This window comes from Rissa tridactyla, chromosome 12, assembly GCF_028500815.1.
Source record: "Rissa tridactyla isolate bRisTri1 chromosome 12, bRisTri1.patW.cur.20221130, whole genome shotgun sequence".
NCBI classification, from domain to species: Eukaryota; Metazoa; Chordata; class Aves; order Charadriiformes; family Laridae; genus Rissa; species Rissa tridactyla.
In genome coordinates this window covers 2293932-2311735 of record NC_071477.1, presented here as the reverse complement: position 1 = coordinate 2311735, position 17804 = coordinate 2293932, and the positions used below count along the sequence as shown (strand labels likewise).

The 17804-nt window shown below is 40.8% G+C and overlaps 1 protein-coding gene across 3 annotated transcripts; it reads right to left on the bottom strand.

The window, feature by feature from the left end:
* Positions 1-536: 536 nt before the first annotated feature.
* SS18L1 (SS18L1 subunit of BAF chromatin remodeling complex) lies at positions 537-17710 on the bottom strand. Of its 3 annotated transcripts, XM_054218332.1 has the most exons (11): positions 17487-17710; positions 13879-13955; positions 12511-12595; positions 11549-11693; positions 7712-7909; positions 6558-6722; positions 5543-5644; positions 5048-5140; positions 4529-4648; positions 2903-3030; positions 537-2699 (listed from the first exon to the last, which is right to left on the bottom strand). In XM_054218332.1, exons 1-11 carry the CDS (start codon positions 17553-17555, stop codon positions 2673-2675), a joined length of 1209 nt encoding a protein of 402 aa, XP_054074307.1. In that variant the 5' UTR covers positions 17556-17710; the 3' UTR covers positions 537-2672. The 3 variants fall into 3 exon arrangements, with proteins under 3 accessions (XP_054074307.1, XP_054074308.1, XP_054074309.1); XM_054218333.1 differs by lacking the exon at positions 7712-7909; XM_054218334.1 differs by lacking the exons at positions 11549-11693; positions 12511-12595; positions 13879-13955; positions 17487-17710 and adding an exon at positions 8396-8441.
* Positions 17711-17804: the final 94 nt, after the last annotated feature.

The window sequence follows — 17804 nt, the reverse complement described above, 5'->3', positions numbered from 1 at the left end:
CTCGAAGTCGAAGCTGGGCCTGGAGCTGGCTGCGGCATCTGAGGTAACACAGTGCCGCCCGTGGAGCTCTGTCACTGACCCACAGGGGTCTCTGCCTCTTGAGGTGTCTCCCTCGGCTCCTTGAGAAGACAGTCTACCCCTCAGCCCCTTGAGGTGTCTCCCTCGGCCCTTGAGGAGCCCTGCGCCATCAGTCCACCTGCCGCATGCCTCCCCCTCCGCGCTGTGAGGTGAGCTCTTACGTACACACACCCACTCTGTGCACACACAGCGTCTGATCTTCACACATCAAATAACTGGAAAGCTGAGACCAGCTTTCATCATATGTAATTATCTATGAAATGTATCAGAAAAGTTGGGGAGAGGGTGCAGCTCAAAGGAATCTCCCCTTGTCTGTTGTTTCCATTCAAAAGTCCGTGTCATAAGAAAAGTACCACCAACTTTGTTTTCAGATAATTTTTAACCTAAACAATTTTCAAGCATTCTGTATTACAAAACAGAAAATGATACAACTAATGGAAGAGGTCAAAATGCTGGCATCACTTTGTTTCCACATTAATACATAAAAATGGACAACACATTAAATAAACATTTTGTTATTAACAATTATAAATATTAACACCAAAAGTCATGTATAAATTAGGAAATAAATGTACAAACTATTTCAAAGTGCTCTTTCAAATACATTATATACACAACATTCAAGAAGTTCTTAATGTAAGACATTTCAGATTGATGTAATGTTGCTGTTTCATTTTAAGTGTTGTTCATATTCTCTCAAAAGTATTTCATCACTTTCAAAAACCACATAAAAAGGCATAATTCCATGCTGGCAAAGAGCAATATTGCATTCTTCTGACTACCTGTATTATTAATTTATTGTAAAAAAAACCAATCTTACTTCCTTTCTGTTCCTTGCTATTTGAGAGTACTTATTTATATGAAAACACCAGCAGGGAAGATGAGAGAAATGTGAACTGACTAAAAAAAAAGGTCTTCTATTTTCATCAGTAATTTAAATTGTTAATGTAGCAAGGGCAGTGCTTGGACAACATTTAATAGTAAACTCTTCATCTGTCCAGTTAAAGACTTTCCTCTATAGAAAAAAAAAATAATGAATTGAGAGATCTCTTTTCCTGGTGGTCTCGGTTTTTCAAAATATAAAGTACTAGAACTTGAAATCCCATAAATACACCATTTCAGACAAAGAAAAGGAGAAAATCCTACAGAGGATGTATTTACTCTATGTTGTAAATTTGCAGTTAATCGCGTATTAAAAAATGCTTATGGAGTATAGTCATCCTAGCCTTTTGCCTCAGAGAAGTTTGGTATTTTGTTCAGCACTTCTATAAGCACTTTACAAGTGCTTTTTTCAACACTTTATAAGAACATATAAAACTGAATTGAAGGGACTTACATTGTTCATACTGGCTTTTACATACCACTAGTTTTTATTTCTAAATTCTCCCTCTATAGGTATTCTTTCACTGGTTGACCCCATTAATAGTTCCCCTCTCTATATGCATAATATTGTTTCACAATTAAAGCTGAATTTACTTGCTTATCTGCAATAAAGATGGATTTTTTTCCTTTTACTTCTGACCTATTTCTGTCAAGCTACAAGAGAAAAATAAAAGTGATGGTGAGCTGTGAGAACAGTCAACCAAGGGATTTGACAATATTTATGGTTACAATGCTTGCTGGAAAATCTGAGCAGGGGCAATGGAAGAATCAGAAATAAAGAAGGATGCCAGCCACCTGCTTGCAAAATTTGGCATGAAAATGTATATGTGAGTTATAAAATTTGGAGTAGTGTTTTTAAGATGAGTTTTGCCAGATGTTTTTCTCAGCTAAGCGCAATATGAAGCAATATTGACATCTAGTAGGCTGACACTGCAAATTTCAGAGCTCTCTTCTATTTTTCTTTCCACAATAGAAATACTTTAGTTTACATGGATATATAAAAGGTGCTGCTTGTGATTAACATTTCCTTGAATATAGGTTTTGATCCTCTTTCTGTACCTTTTACAACAGAAATGTGGATTTGTGCAGATTACTGAATTATAAGACTTGGGTGGGTAGGTAGGTAGGTAGGTAGGTATTACAGAAATTGCAGTTAATTTTATTTTTTATCATATAGCATAGAACTGTCTTCACCTAAGGAATGTATCCATCCCCTTATTCTTACGAAGTAAAGTTAAGAGCCATGGATTTCAGAGGCTGGCAGGTAATCTTCAATGCATTCAGTTAAAAACGATCAATAACTTACCACGGGATACTTCGTCTGGACTAAGATATGACTGAATGGCTTTGTATTGAGCCAGACTGCAGAATAACCTGGCTGTTTTCCAGAATGGGCACAACTGTGATCAAATGATCCTAAAGCTATTTAGAAACATCAAGAATGGGGTGGGGTGGGGGGTAAATGAAAAAACTTCTGCATTGTATCAACATACAGTACTATACACACTACCAAATATCAAACCATTAAAGCATTGTCTTGTTACCAGTAGTGCACTGCTTCATATCCAGCATGAAATGAACACTGTTCACATACAGACGCTGCTTTGTGCTAAGGGGTAACCAACATATTACAATTAATCAAAACTGCCTGTACATCCAGTTCAAAAGATGGAGATACTATTGAAATGAATCTGACACAGGATCATATTCTCTTATTGCTGATAATTTCCATATTGTCCCTATAAAAAAGAGAAATAAAAATGTTGGAGGATAATATATCAGAGGTTTACAAACAATGAGTTAGACAATTTCTTTTGGTCTATGAATTTTGAAAGACCCACTGAAGTATCACCAATATGCCTCCACCAAATTATCAGATAGATTTATATGCAGAGCTAACAGCTAAATCTGCTTTTTCATAGCAGAGGTTTAGACAACTTACCTGCTCATAGCCATAAGGCCTCTGTTGCTGAGCGGATGGGCCTGTCTGAGAAGCTCTGTAACTTCCGTATTGCTGCCCCTGTCCCTGTTGGTAGCTGGAATACTGTGAAGAGGCTCCCTGTGCAGGACCTGAGAAGGCAGTGAAATCTATTAATAAAGCTTGGTTTGCTAGGGGGAGTTCTTATGGTTAACATAATGTAAAACATGCTAGGAACAACGTAAGCTCTGCAAGTATGAACTGTGAGTAAATTTTGCCTCAACCTCCCCTCAAGCTTTACACTAGAAAGTGTTAATGCTAATAATGATCTAGTTGCAGCAGTGTAAACTTCAGGTTTTAAGCTTTGTGCATAAAATGTGATACACTTTTAAGTGATTTGTCTCCCTGAAATCTGTATTGGCACAATTCAATTATTACCTATATGCAAGCTACCTGGCCTTTATTTTAGTAACAATTGCACGTTTAACTTATTTACTGAGGCTGTGCCACCATAAGCACTGCTGACCAGGCAGAACATAAGCAATTTCTTGCGTATAGAGATGCTTTTAAAACCCATGTAAATCAGACACACAACTGCACAAGGATATTGATTTCCTTTTATTTGGGACTGTATATAGACTGCTGTGTGCACTTTTTAGCATTATTGGTGGATTTTTGTGAAGGAGAACCTTTAAAAAGAGGAGGCCAGATTTTAACATCATAAACTGAATTTCGTGTTTCATTTCACAGAGTATGTCTAGTTTGAGTAGTCCAAACTACTAGTACTGCAGAGTCAGGTGTTAATAATTTAATTAAATTTTTAGGCATGTAGGTTCTACTTCACGAGAACTTACATTTCGAGAATGCGTTTGCTGTTTATATCGACATCAATTTATCAAGTTTGGTTAACATTGCCAGTTCAAGGTCAATACCATCACATCTGGGAGATCCACCAGAAATCCCTTGCCTTGAAGCTAGGATTCAGATTATTCCAATCTCTCCAGACCCTGTTTTTGTACTAAATAACCCGAAATGGTTTCTTTCTCCTAAAGGCTGAGGATACATACAAGCTGCCTCCAATTGGTCAGAAAACTCAGACAGCCATCAAACTCAGATTCTTTTGATGACAGTGGGCAACTCCGCCCCTGGTGACCTGAAGGGTTCAAAAGCCTGTTCAAAGCACTTCTACTTTTTTCCTTTCACCTCAGTCCCTCACCAAGGAACAAAACCCCGATGATGTTGCAAGAAATCTAAGTGAGAGAGTAATGATTCTCTGGATTGTTGATGTTATTTTTTCATGTCAGTTCAGAACTATTACATGTGTAGGAGGCCTGAGAATCCAGGCAGTCACCTCTTGCCGTCACTTAACAGGAAGTCAACATGAGGCAAAAGTGTGTTTTCTAACTTTCTGGCTTTCTTTCCAAAGACAGTGGGATGCAAGATGCTAACATAACAGTATGGAAGGCAGTGCTACACTAACGTATCTTACTGCCCAGAATCCCCTTTCATGCTATGCTCTGTGGCTAGTTTTGGTACGTGGATGTCCAGGGTTAATCAAGGAAATAGTTTACAGCGTAATTTTAGCTTGGCAATGGAGGCGTCAGGACGAAGGATTGCAAAAACTTGACTGGTCGGTGACAGTTTTCTTACCATATCCTTGCTGTTGTCCTGGGTAACTTTGTTGATTTGGGTATTGCTGCTGGGAATATGTTTGCTGTTGTGCAGCTCCCTGTTGGTACCCTGCCTGCTGCTGGCTGTACTGAGAATTTCCTAAAGAGGGAAAAATTGAAATAGTTTGGTTAGAGATGAAGCAGGTATTTCACTGTACATGCAAATCATAAGGAAAACAAAGAAGCCTTGGTCTGGAACTCATAGATGAGTACTCTTCAGAAACAGATGTTTACATTTTGCCTGTCACGATGAGTTTATTTCTTCAGTGATTTTTAGTTGTTTTGAACAGGAGAGAGTTGTTTATTTATACACATCACTAAACACGCAAACAAGCAACCTGTCCCCCAAAGGATTTTTTTTAGCCCAGAAGTGTTTCAGAAGAAAAACACAGAGTCGCAGAGAAATTGCAAGTCATATTTTACATTTTCGTAAGCATTTCATTAGTATTTTAGGGGATTAGAGCTTTGCTTTACAAAGATTGCCAGTGCATTTTCCTACCTCCTTCATAATAATGTTGTGTAGAGTCGTCAAACGACCTGTCATAGCTCTGCTCAGTATAGGATGACTGCTGATAGGCATAATCACCATGTCCTACAAGGAATTGCAAAGATTTATCAGGTACATTATTAATATTACTAGAGATATATTGTTGAAAACATATATTATGAAGCTGCTTATACACAGAGATGAGGCTAAGAGGAAGTACAGACCCCTTAGATAGAAAGTTGAATACATGTCAAGGAAAACCATACCTATAAATAAATCTCTTGCATTTACAAATCCAAACTTGGCTTTGTGCTCCTTTTGAAGCAGTTTGGATAGCAGGATGTGGTGATGTGTGTGTTTGTGTACCAGGCTCTCATGCCCTGGCATTAGAATTTTCTAGCATTTAAATGAAATGAATCTTAATGGATTTGCCACGTCCTTGCATGTAGCAGTCATGCTGGTCTACACTTCAGCAGTATTACAGTGACTACAGCTCAGAGGAATTACCATCTGGATAATATTGCTGATTCATAGGTTCTGAAGAGCCTTGTCCATGACTGTACTGTTCACTGTAATATTCTTCCTGACCCATGTACTGCTGCGAGGAACCTGCAAGGCAAAGACAAGAGAGAGCAAACTGAGCCCGTACGCTCCTAAGGGATGTTTTTTTCTTATCTGATTTTTTTTTAAAGAAAACAGTGTTTACATCAGGATAAGTAAACAAGCTATGTATGTTGAGAGCAGTTTCAAAGATGTTTTGCTCACTAGAAAAAGGAAATAAATTTGTATTCTCAGAACAAGCTGGCTGAAACTGAAATTACACAACGGTTGGTAACATGTCCTAAAACCATTCACTTCTCTGGCAATACCGAAAGTAATGTCTACATTTCATCTACTAATTGGAGTTATTAGAAAGCACAGGAATATATTCCATGCTCAAGAGCACAGACAGAATTAAATATATTTTAATTAATGTATTAATTTTTTCTTAGCAAAATTCAGTTTATGTTAGAATCAGTCTAGCAGCTTTATTACCTCTTAGAACTTTTTCCAGAGAGGTCTTAGAGCATGGTAGTTATCCTCTGGTGTTTTCCTTTCCTTGGCCTAATTTTTCGTACTAATTGCTGGCAAACTATATCTTCTTTGCAGAAATGTGTTCCTTGTTAACTGTGCCATGTTACGGCTGATCCAATACCATTTGAAAGAACTGAAAAGATTCCCAGTGGCTTGAGTGAGCTGTATGTCAAATTGTTCATCTTTTCTTTAGAGATATATGGTCCCTTTTAGACAGAATTATTTTTCTAAACACCTGAAATAATTAAATAGATAAATCTTGAAAATAGATTAAAGTTCATCTGATTGTCATGATACTTCCACCATTCGAGATTTCCTCTGTTCCCAGATGAGATTCCCTGCTCATAAACGTGACTTGGAAATTTTGTTGACTGACTTACCCCACAGGACAGACTGCATATCATCAATCTAATAATAATTACATCAATAATCTAGTAACAGATTTTACCTTGCTGTGAAGCTCTGTAAGGGCCCATTGGTCGCTGACCCATCATGCTGTTGCCCTGGTTGCTCTGGCTCATCATGGCAATGGAGGACTGCCCCTGGTAATGCTGGCTGCCTCCTTGCGCCGAGTTGTAATGCGACGTTGCTGCTTGCTGGTGCATCATGGAGACTACAATGTACATGGAAAACACTGTTTTCTAAAAGGATGTGATAGTTCTCTCCCTACTCTCTTTGGAAGCAAGTTAAAACCTTCAACTAACATGCATCCTGATAATTCTGTGAATTTTCCACAGGGGGAGATGTTTTCCTACTCCATGTATTTAACTCTTCTGCACTGTAATCCAGAAAGGATGTTATTATATGGTCAGTTCTTGCCATTTGCTTCAGTCACACATTTAAAAATACATCTAGACTTGATTACTATTAGTTTATTTAAAATAATGTAATCATTATCACAGTAGGATTAAAGAAAGACGTAAGAACTGATGCTTGTTCCTCTCTACCTCCTGGCTGCATTTCTTTTCTAATCAACTCTTTCTTCTACTTCCATCTTATTATATACCTGATGATTACACAGTTTAAATAAACTGACATTCTAGGATTTCTTTGATCCCTAAATTTCATATTGTCGGAAAGAATTATTAAGCATTGGGCATCCCATTCAATACTCAGTAGCAAACATTTTTGCAAATTAAGAGATCAATTCCAAGTTGTCAGCTAGTCTCTCTATACCCTGCAAGCAGTGTGAAGTATCGATAAAATAACAAAAAAGGGGTAGTAATGTACAAAGAGTAAATGTGTAATGCTCTTCGGCAGGCCATTTCAGCTAGGATAAAGGTGCTTCTCCGATCCCTCCCACGGCTGAGGGATTTGCTACCAGGGGCTATCAGATCGTGCTGCTGCACTTTGAGCTAGCTCTCTTTTCCCCAACTCATCGCTAACCATAGCAAGTCCGTGTAAATTAAAGCAAGTCTGAAACTGTTCTGACTTACACTGGTGCCTGGCACCTTGAAATTCAGAGATGTCTTAAAGCTGTCTGCTCCTCTTGTATGTTTGTCGCTGTCTACAGAAAATATTTACAGAACAAATTCATGTGTGGTAAACCTCTGAGGTCACTGAAAAGTCAAGTTGGCCCAGAAGGAGGAAGAGGGAGTTTACCTGGATTAGACTGCATGTTGATGTTTGTTCGAGAGACATAATTGCCTATTGACCCCTGGCCTTGCATTGGCACATTCTGAGATGCAGGCACTGTATGGCTATAACCAGGCCCAGTTCCATGACTGCTGACAGTCATACTCAGAGAGGTCGTGGGCATAGTGTTCTGGCCTGACTGCTGCATAGACACGTGATTAGGACCTAGAAAAATTAAAGAGAGCAACAAGAAAATCTGTGCTATTATTGGCAACGTACAGTGAGCATTAAAGCCCTCACGGCCTTTCTAAAATACCTTATGATAAGGCAAAACAAAATGAAAAAAATCCTCATTATTAAAATTCTCTGTTATCTACAGGCAAATTAAAACTGCCTACTGCACAGTTAGAGTGATCCCCCTCTTCCTGGCAGCCAGATCCAGGCTGTACAGAATTGCAGACAGGAAGAACAAAACCAGCAGCAATACCCTACAACCAGTTCCTCACAGGCAGCAGAATTAACAAATGCCAGTAATTACAGATACTTCAGAAAATACATGGACTCTGGAAACAACCCAGCCTTCGCAAATTTGTCCTTTCCTTCCTCCTGTCCTGCTGGTGATTCCTCTTCCCACCTCCACAGATGGTGACAATGGGAAGACTGAGACTTCACACATTGCTGTACCCATCAGTTCCTTTATAACCAACCAACCTTCTCAGCTGGGGCTTGTGAAGTGCCGACGGACCCTCTCCTCAGAGGACAACCTTGTCTCTCCCTCTCCTGAAGTTTGACTTGGCTCCTCAGACTTTCGGAAGATAAATTTTCCAAGTTACCATAATAATCCCTGTATTCCCTTTCCAAAATCACCATATTTAATCACCAGACTGCTACAATTATACTCTGGGTTTGTATTAGCCTGCTTACCTGTCAGTATGCTTATTTTTTAAAATTCTATTGCTGTTGGGTAACTAAAATTGGGGAGAGTCTGGCTCTTATTTTTTGTTGTTTGTTGCTGTAAATACTTTTGTGAATGAGTTTTGGAAAGTTGTTTTCATTGTGTATTGTTACTGTCTAAATTGTGATAATGTGTATTGTTGTCTATCTGAATTCAGCTGTATTGTTGTCAATCTAAATTAATTTAGGTAGAATGGAAGACATGCAGAATCTCCAGAAGAGACGGAATTATGTTGTGATGTTTAGATAATGATATCTTAATTCACAGTTATTAAGTGTATCTACAGCCTCTGAAAAACGTGTCTAATTCTCTTAGTACAAGCCTCATTAATTACTCTTAATGGTATTTATAGACATCAAAATGAGAAAATTTGCTGTAGATTATTATATTTTCCTCTGATGGAGAGATGCAAGCAGCATTTTCAACACGAGATAAAGAGTCAGCTCTACTTAATTCAGCAGAGCCAGGTCAATATACCAGAACAGAGATCTCGCCCTGTGTTTTGCTCCAGTTTTTGTATGTCTTGCAAAGCTGATACTTCTTGTGCAACACAAGACCACCTGGTGTTTGAATGGAGCTAGCAGCTGCTTTGAGTGAGAGATGGAGTGAAGCAAGTGTTGGTAAACCTTGCCCTGTTTGCGTGGGAAAACTTAAGAGAATCTTGGCCTTCTTCAAAGCAAAAAAAAAAAAAAAAAAGGTTCAGCTACTTTATGTTTGTAAGGGAAAATATGAAAGCATGACCAAAAGTGTTTAGATAAAAACACTAAAACAGCAAGATAAATACAAAGCACTGAACCTCTTTCATACTTTCATGAACCTAAGGCAGTTGGATTATTCTTTGAAAGGCCTCATTCATGATTTCCGAACAGTTAAAATTCTCAGTTGGGCCCAATTCTATCCGGAGGCAGCTGAGTTTCCCTGGTTGGTTCATGGAATCTATTGGGTTTCCCTGCAGGGCTGTGCCATGAAGAATCACTGGCTTGTGGATGGTGGACTACTTGAAATCTCAGTGGGTTGGGTTGTTTTTTAGCTTGTCCCCATCAACAGAATTATCATTACAATTGAGACAGCTGCCACTATGGAGAGTTACAGCGTGTGTAGGGAATTACCTAGCTATTGTCCTGCAGAGGTGATGCCTGTAAGGTCCTGACTGAGGACAATAAAGAATAGAATGTAGTAATTTCTATGGCTTCTTCCCTGTTCTTCCCTCTCTTACAAAGCTGCACCTGTTCATTACAGACTTTCATCTCTATTGCCATTAGATGAGAAATTTTCACAAGCACTAGAGCCCTATATGTATTTGAATTGTTTGTGCATATTTACTCCTGATTTCCAAAAAACACTGTCCAGCAATTGTTGACTGATGTGAAATAATTTCTCAGTCTCAAAGTCTATTTACACATCCAGACTGCAGTGTCATCTAGTATCGTTGTGCTAACTTGATTCTGGGTGGCACAGAGACAGTAGCAGCAGAGGCTGGGAACCACGGAGCGTCCCCAAGCCCCAGGATGTGCAGGTCCCATTTCACAGCAGGGACTGGCAGCGGAGCACATGCCATCACTGCTGCTGTCACCTAGGCTGTGTCCTCAGTCACACCTTCGTTTTGAAGTGCAGCTGTGTCCTCAGCCTGGCTTACAGTGGACTGACATTTTCATGATAAAATACCTGGCATTATGTAGGTGACAGAGTCTCAGTGATTGGGCAGAGAGTGAACCACCCTGAGACCCCCCAATTCAGGCTGGGTTTTAGCACTGGGCTGGGGCAACGTGAGGGGAAGAGCCCCGGCTGCTCCTGTTCTGCCATGACTCGAGTCTTCAGGACTGCCCGTCTGGTTCTTTCCATCAGCACTACATTACTATCAACAACTGGAGGGTAGGGGGCAGATAAGAAACCAGCAACAATAACACTGAAAATATAGATTCTTAGTAAAACAAAACAATGTTTTGACTGACTTATTATAATACTTATACTAGGTAATAAATCTTTCAGAAAGAAGGCCCAGTTAAATTAATAAGTTCATTTTACAAGCTGTAACTGTTCAAAGGAGGTACCTCATCCATTAGTTTAAAAGGTACTATCAGCTTGACCACAAATAGATTTTTAAAAAGTCAGAAGTAATTTCATGGCTTGTATCTGCTCTTGAGTCCCCCCACCAAGGTCTGTGATTTTACAATCAGGTATTTCTATTTATAGAAACTGTTTTCTCTCTCTGTCACTCTGTGAAAGACCCACAGAAACAAGAACTGACAAAATAACTATGAACTACCAAATAAATAAACACATTATTCATACTATACAATGCACAGAGTAAAAAAAATAAAAAATTGTCTTTCAATTAGTTTCTTTTCAGTTGCACGACCAAAAGAAACAAATAGACAAAGCATGTTATCTTATTCACATGAAATCTCTGTGCCAACTCTTTGGCTATGTAGTACAATCTCTGCAAGCTTCTGTAGAGGACAAAGACTGATGCAACACCAGATTATTTTTAAGAAGGCATGTACCATGGAAGATCTTTGCAATCTAAAGGCTCGGTTGTGCGGTTAGTCATGCAAGCAATTCCATTTTACCCTGGCCAACCTCACCACTTCCAAGAGAAAAATATGACAATATATAATTTTTCTTACTAAAAACTTGGATGCATCTTTACTTGGTGATTTTCATTATGCGTTTTTTAAAAAATGTTTTTAATTTCTCCCCTAGAAATACTATGCAGATTGGAGTCCTTGCAGAAGCCAACATCATTACTGACTGTAGCCATTTTGTGATGATTTCAGCATGTGCCTGAAATCCCCATATGCCTGAAAGGTGAGTTAGGAGAGGTCTTTTACAGCTCTGTAAGTATATTCTGCATTAATGATTTTGTTGCCAAGCAACAGCAAAGCAGCACAAAGGGGACCGGAGCTCACCATTGCTAATCTGACTCTGCATGAGCGAGGAAGGAGGAAGGCCCGTCCCAATGGCATCACTGAGATTGCTCTGTGAATGGAGAGATTGGTTGGATGCACTCTGAGTCATTCCTCCGGGGCCCAAGTTTATGTTTTGCGTTGGTGGCTGCAAATAACAAAGAGGAGAAGCACATTTTTGGTTAGGTTTTAATTAGAAAAATAATAACCCCCAAATTAGCCTGACTATGACTAAAAACTGCCTCAACTAAATATGTGCTTCCTTCACTTTTTGGGCTTGCTTGCATAAACCTTTCTTCGTGTGACTACTGCGTGAATGACAGTCGGCACCACACTGAGAAGCCGACAGGCAGCACAGAGGAGATCTTAAAACTGTGCTTAGAATAGAGTCTGGCTTCTGTGCCTGTTCTTCCATACTTACATGAATTTCATTTTGTGCTGGTCAGAACCTAACTGCTGAGGGGGTATGCATGAGCAAAGACGATACACAAGTGTGTTGACAAAATGACCTCTGCCAAGCATAAAGCTCTGCTGTATTTTATGGGATACCTCCAAAATCAATCCATTTAGCAAGAATAACACAATGTTTAAAGACAAACCAATGCCCAGATGCTGAATTAGATTTTTGACATAAAATAGTGGCATTTTTTCCTGAGTAAAGAATACAATGAATAGGTAAAGAATAATGAATCTGGAACAAATGGAGCCCAATCGTATCTGTACCACTGCACCATTTGTAGTATATAGAACTTGAGCTACGGAGACAGAGATTAACACAAATGTCCCAAATAATGTGTTTTAAACACAGTAAAAGTAACCTTTGTTTAGTGGTCTACTTGACCGCTCCAAAGCTTTTACTAAAAACTAATACTAAAAAATGGTTTATAGACAGTGATCAGTAACAGAATCAAAGACCATTTCCCTCTGGCTTAGTAAATGTATCTGATGGCAGCACTGGTACTTACAGCAGGAAGCAAGGACTGCATATTCTGGTTAGAATCTGCTATTGTTGCCAAGTAAACCAGGTTTCTGTGCAAGATTTGTTGGTATCTACAGAATAAGGAGTAAAGCTTATTTGGAAAGGGTTAACAATACAGAAAATTCCAAACCTGTATCTTTTTCTTTTTTTCTATTTAAAAGCGAGTACTTACATTAGCCCACTTTTCATCTGTCATAATAAATAGCAATAGGAATGACCTGTCTCTGTGCTGTCATACTTTTCATCAAGGATCGGTGTGTTCAACACCTCTTTTACAAATGGGGAAGCTTGGGGAAAGGGAGAGGTGAAATACACTCTCTTTGAAAGCACTTTGAACTGTGAAGCCAGGACCTCACTCTTTGAGTACTGACACCCGGGCAGCTGCTTGAACAATTAGCCACTTCTTCCTCTGTTTAACAAGGATCCTAGTAGTAATGAAATTCCAGAACTCCAAAAAAACCAAAACCTGTTTGCCCTGCCAGCAAGCTGAGAAGAACAAGGTTTTTTTCAAGAGTACTCTAACTGGAGTGTTTACTCAAGTAAGCACCACCAGAACCATTTGTGCTCCTTCACAGTTCTCGATGAACTGGAAAAGCTCCTAATAAAGAACAGGAGGGCATCCAAAAGCAAACAGCTGCGCTACTCAGCGAAGGGAAGAGTCAAACTTTTGGAAACAGGGAGGGTTCCAAGAAAGCAAGAAAAGATGCTTTTTTAGCATGAGTTTTCTTCTGAGAAGGGGAAAATGGCTGGGAAGTGGGAAAAATTAAACTAGAATGGTGACATGACTTCTCTAAAAAAAGGTATCTTGTTTAGACTGTTTTTTTGAAAGTACGGCTTTCTAGGTTTGGCCCCGTAACCTGATCTTTCATGGGACAGATTGGCTATTCTTCCTGACTGAGATTTTATGCCTCGAGTTTATAAAAGTATCTTGCTTTCACGATTAGGAATAATAAGCAATGCTACAAACTGCTATGTCTACATGCATAGTGTTTTAACCATATATAACCACATGGCTGATCCTTAACATTGAACTACTTTCTGATGAAAATGCGTTATTACCTTAGTACCTGATTCTACTTTTATTTAATGAATCTGCACAGAGCAAGTGGTCCAATAACCATAATTGTTTGTAATTATTTTAATAAATGATCTGTTAAAAATATTGTAAATACTAAATACTCAAATGCTTCAGAAAAAAACCTCTGTGCCAAGAACAATATACATTTCTTAATACAAGTGAATCTAAAAAAACAGTCCAGCTATTTTCTCAGTGATCAGTGAGCAGAACTGTTCGTAGCACTGTTCTTGAGGACACCAAAATTTTCTGACATACTCCAAAACTCGCAATACTCACTGAGTACATTCTGCAGTTTTCCCCTTGCTCTGATAATCCATAATACACTGTATTAGGTGGTGATTTTCATCTAGCATCTGCATAAAAGAAATACGATCAAAACACGTTACTATGAGAATCGTATTAAGTCCCATGTTTATGTGATACTCCACATTCACCCTTCTTGGCAGTGGGTGGTATTTTGTGCAGTTTTGTTGCCTTGGGACATTACAAAGTACCTACACGTGACTCTATTGAGCCACACGATTGTGCTTTTCAAGTCTTTCCCTTATGAACTGTTATCTTTAAAGGACTTAGTTGAAATACGCAATATGGAAGAACGAATGAACTTACCTTTTCTGCTCCTTAAATGGCAGATAGATTTTTATGCTGCAGAAGGAAAACGCTTTCACTATGAAATACCGCCGCCTCATTCAAAACCACCACCCAACCCTTTCCAAAACCTCAGATTTTACTAACATGCCTACTTTCAAATAAGAACTATACTTGCAAGCAATTTAAACCTACTAGTTTTCCTGCATAGGAGTAGTGTGTGCAGACTACTGAGCTTGGTGACGTATAAAATTTGCATTACTGGATCTACTGAAACCACATTAAAGAGAATTATACCCCAATGTGCCCTTTGGGATAGTTCAGTTCTAATACATGGAGGACTTAAAATGAAAACACCGAGTTACTATATATCAGTTAATTTATGTGTATCAGTGGCTGCTAGCTTAGTGTCGTTCAATAAATTCTAGTGACTGACTTGTTCCAAGGAAATCAGGGCTGCTGGACAAAATGACCACTGACCTTTGTTTAATGGACTCATAATACAATTAAAAGCTTAAAATATCCTTTGATTTGTTTTCAGATTTCAAATACAATAGTTTGTCTCTTTCCCCCAGCTTTCTCGTGAATGCGGCAAGCTTTCTGCAGGTGAATGAATGGAAAAATAACAACAGTATTTACAAATTTAGGTTTGCTTCTGGCAAAAACTCCCTCCACAGTACAGCCTGTGGGTACCATTGCTATTAAGTGCTTGCAAGAGCGGGCCTTTCAGCCACTGGGTTGTCAGGAGAGAACTCTTCAGGAAAGAGTTGAGAAACATGTTTATGAGTTGAATGTGAATTAATCCATGTAGGTATGTGTTCTAATCAGAGCAAATTCTTGACCCATTCAGATAGCAACAAGGGCTAGATGATGGAAAAAAGGAGTAGAAGAGTGTTTCTGATGCACCTGCAATCTAGCAAGTCACTCCCTGAGAGAACTCGGCTTCTCCTGCTTCTGCCTTGGAATTCGCAAGTTGGTCTGAACTTTGTGGACGCCTCAGTCCATGACAGACTCTGACTGGTGGGACCCGCGGTGACGGGGGGCCGAGGAGAGGGGACGATGCTGTGGCTGCCTGGGCAGGTCAGCCCCCTGCTCTCCAGTGCTGGCAGGGGACGTCGCCACTCCGTCAGGCAGGAGTCCATGTTCCTCCTGTCTGCCTACGCTCACATGGCAACCCGGGTGCAGCGTATAATTTTAAGAGAAAATACTCCCGCCTGATGCATGGTGCAGCTCTTTGTTTCATGCTCAGTACTCATTGTCGTACAGAATTTTCACCTGTCTCAGTGGAAATTCTGTATATAGAATTAGCAAAGAATATAAATCCATCCTCTTCTATTTCCACAACAGATACCACTGACAGTATCTTCACATTCAGTTAAGATGTGTACTCAGCAGCAAGAGTCCAAGCAATATTACAGATATCTTCATCAGGAAAGGGATATGCTTCTACAATTAGCCGAATAACATTTTGCTTACTGAAAAAGGAATGGGGAATAGCTCTTTTCCTAACTTACTCGGGAAAAAGAACTGAGTTCTGATCTCCATTACACAGAAGAAACTGAAGTTTCCTGCCCTGCAAATGCTATTTGATGAACTGTTTCAAAGCCCCACCATCACTGCTGTCTTGTCAAAAGTTCTAATGTGAGTTCCTCACCTCCATGTGAGGAATAGTCGGTACTGGAATAATAACAGCTTTGAAAGACTATCAGAATTGAGTTAATAAATAAAAACAAGCTGCCTATATATTATGAATGCAAATAAAAATAATCTTGTTTTTCAATGAAATTGGCACGTGTTCTAAAAAGCCCACTTTATGAGGATTTTTTGGGTCGCTTGCCCAGCCCCTGCTCCTTCCCTCGCTGCCCCAGCGCCATCCGTGCCCACAGAGCCCATCCCGTCACTGCACCTCAAGTCTCTTCCTCGGCATCACTGCTGCCAAAACCGCTGCCAACAGCCCTGAAGCAACATCCCAGCAAATGCACCCGCGATGGGAAATGGTTCCGCACGTTATTGGTAAAGAAATAACACTTTGAAGATTCCATAAAGTTCATGAATATGCAAAAAGGGGAGTCCTTGAAAATCAAACTGGAGATACTTTGGCTGCCCTTTGTCTGTGGATACAGTCACGGTTTTAAGTACAAAGTAGATGAATTATGAAATTCTGTCCTAACCTCAACCAATCTGGAGGCTAGAGAAAAACTTACCCACTGAGTCTGAAATATTTTAGTATTTAAAATTAAGTGGTTCACAATATTACATGTGCTGCAAGAGCTACACAAAATGGGATTAGTTTCCACAGTCTCCTGAGATTCAGGTCATCTCTTCAGTCTCTCCTACAGCGGTTTGTCCTGTCTTAATCTCCGTCCTGTCACAGTCTGCCACTGGGTTTTTTTTCCCTAGAAGGCATAAATTGGCACCAGATGCTGGTTTGGCTCCAACCCCCCGATGATGGTTAACTGCGGTACCAGCAACGGCACTTCTTCACCCGTCGCTATTTCCGAAGGGGCCACGGAGAACACGCACCCCTCGCTGCCCCCGCACGACACGCAGCACCCATGCGGTGGGGAGCACGCAAGAACACCATGTACAAATGACAAGTAGCGGGCAAAGTAAAAACATGCATGTTCTTTATTGACATTTCCAGCCTCTTCCCTGCTGACCGCGACCCTCTGCCGGAGCCAGGAAGGGTTATCGGGGTGTGCACGGTCCTTGCCATTGGAATGACCCCTTCCCAACCAGGAAACCCGGCTTTGGCCCCCACAGGAGAGAAATCTCTCAAAGCCTTTGTTTGCCATTGAACATCAATAAATATCAACAATAATGATGATAACAGTGTATGAAAAATACAGCACCAGCGACTGGTGCTCCCTCTATCTTCGCAGAGAGTAAAATTCTGCATCCCGATACAAAAGAAAACCCTTGCAGATTCAAGATTTTATTTTAATTCGGTTTTTTTTTAGGCTGGATCTGGCGGGGGGGGGCAGAAGCCGGCATGCCACCGCACGGTAACCGTGCGGCTGCGGGTCCCGGCGCGTCTCGGGCGGCGTCTCCCCTCCGCGCCCCGCAGGGACGAGGTGCCAGCGCGGCCTCAGCCCCGGCTCCTCCGCGCTCTCTTCGCACCTCCGCTTTGTTCCACTTCCTCCTCCTCCTCCTTCCCCCACCTCTCTCTCTCTCCGGCCGGCCGTCTCCGCAGCCCTCGCCATTCCGCCTCCGCTCCGCCCGCCCCGGCCTCCCGGCGGCAGCACCGGCGGCGGAATAAACCTCAAAATCCTGGGTAGAAAAGCATGCTTTTTTACCTTCTGGATAGTTTGCTGGGTGACCTCCCCTTTGCCTCTTGGGCGAGCAGAAGCAAAGGCAACCGACATGGTGGTTTGGGTTTTTTGTTTTGTTTTTTTTTTTTTTAACGTGCCTATCACATATGTGTTCCCGGCTGCGATAATATTGTTATTATCTGCCCGCTCTGGCCGCGCTCAGCCCCGCCGCAGTGCGCGGGGGGAGCCGCCGCAGATGGTACGATCTGCGCCCCGCCGCCGGCCCCCGGCCCCGTGCCGCCGCCCGCCCCGGCCCCGCTGCTCCACCCTCCCCGCTCCGCCGGCTCGGGGCGGGGCGGCGGG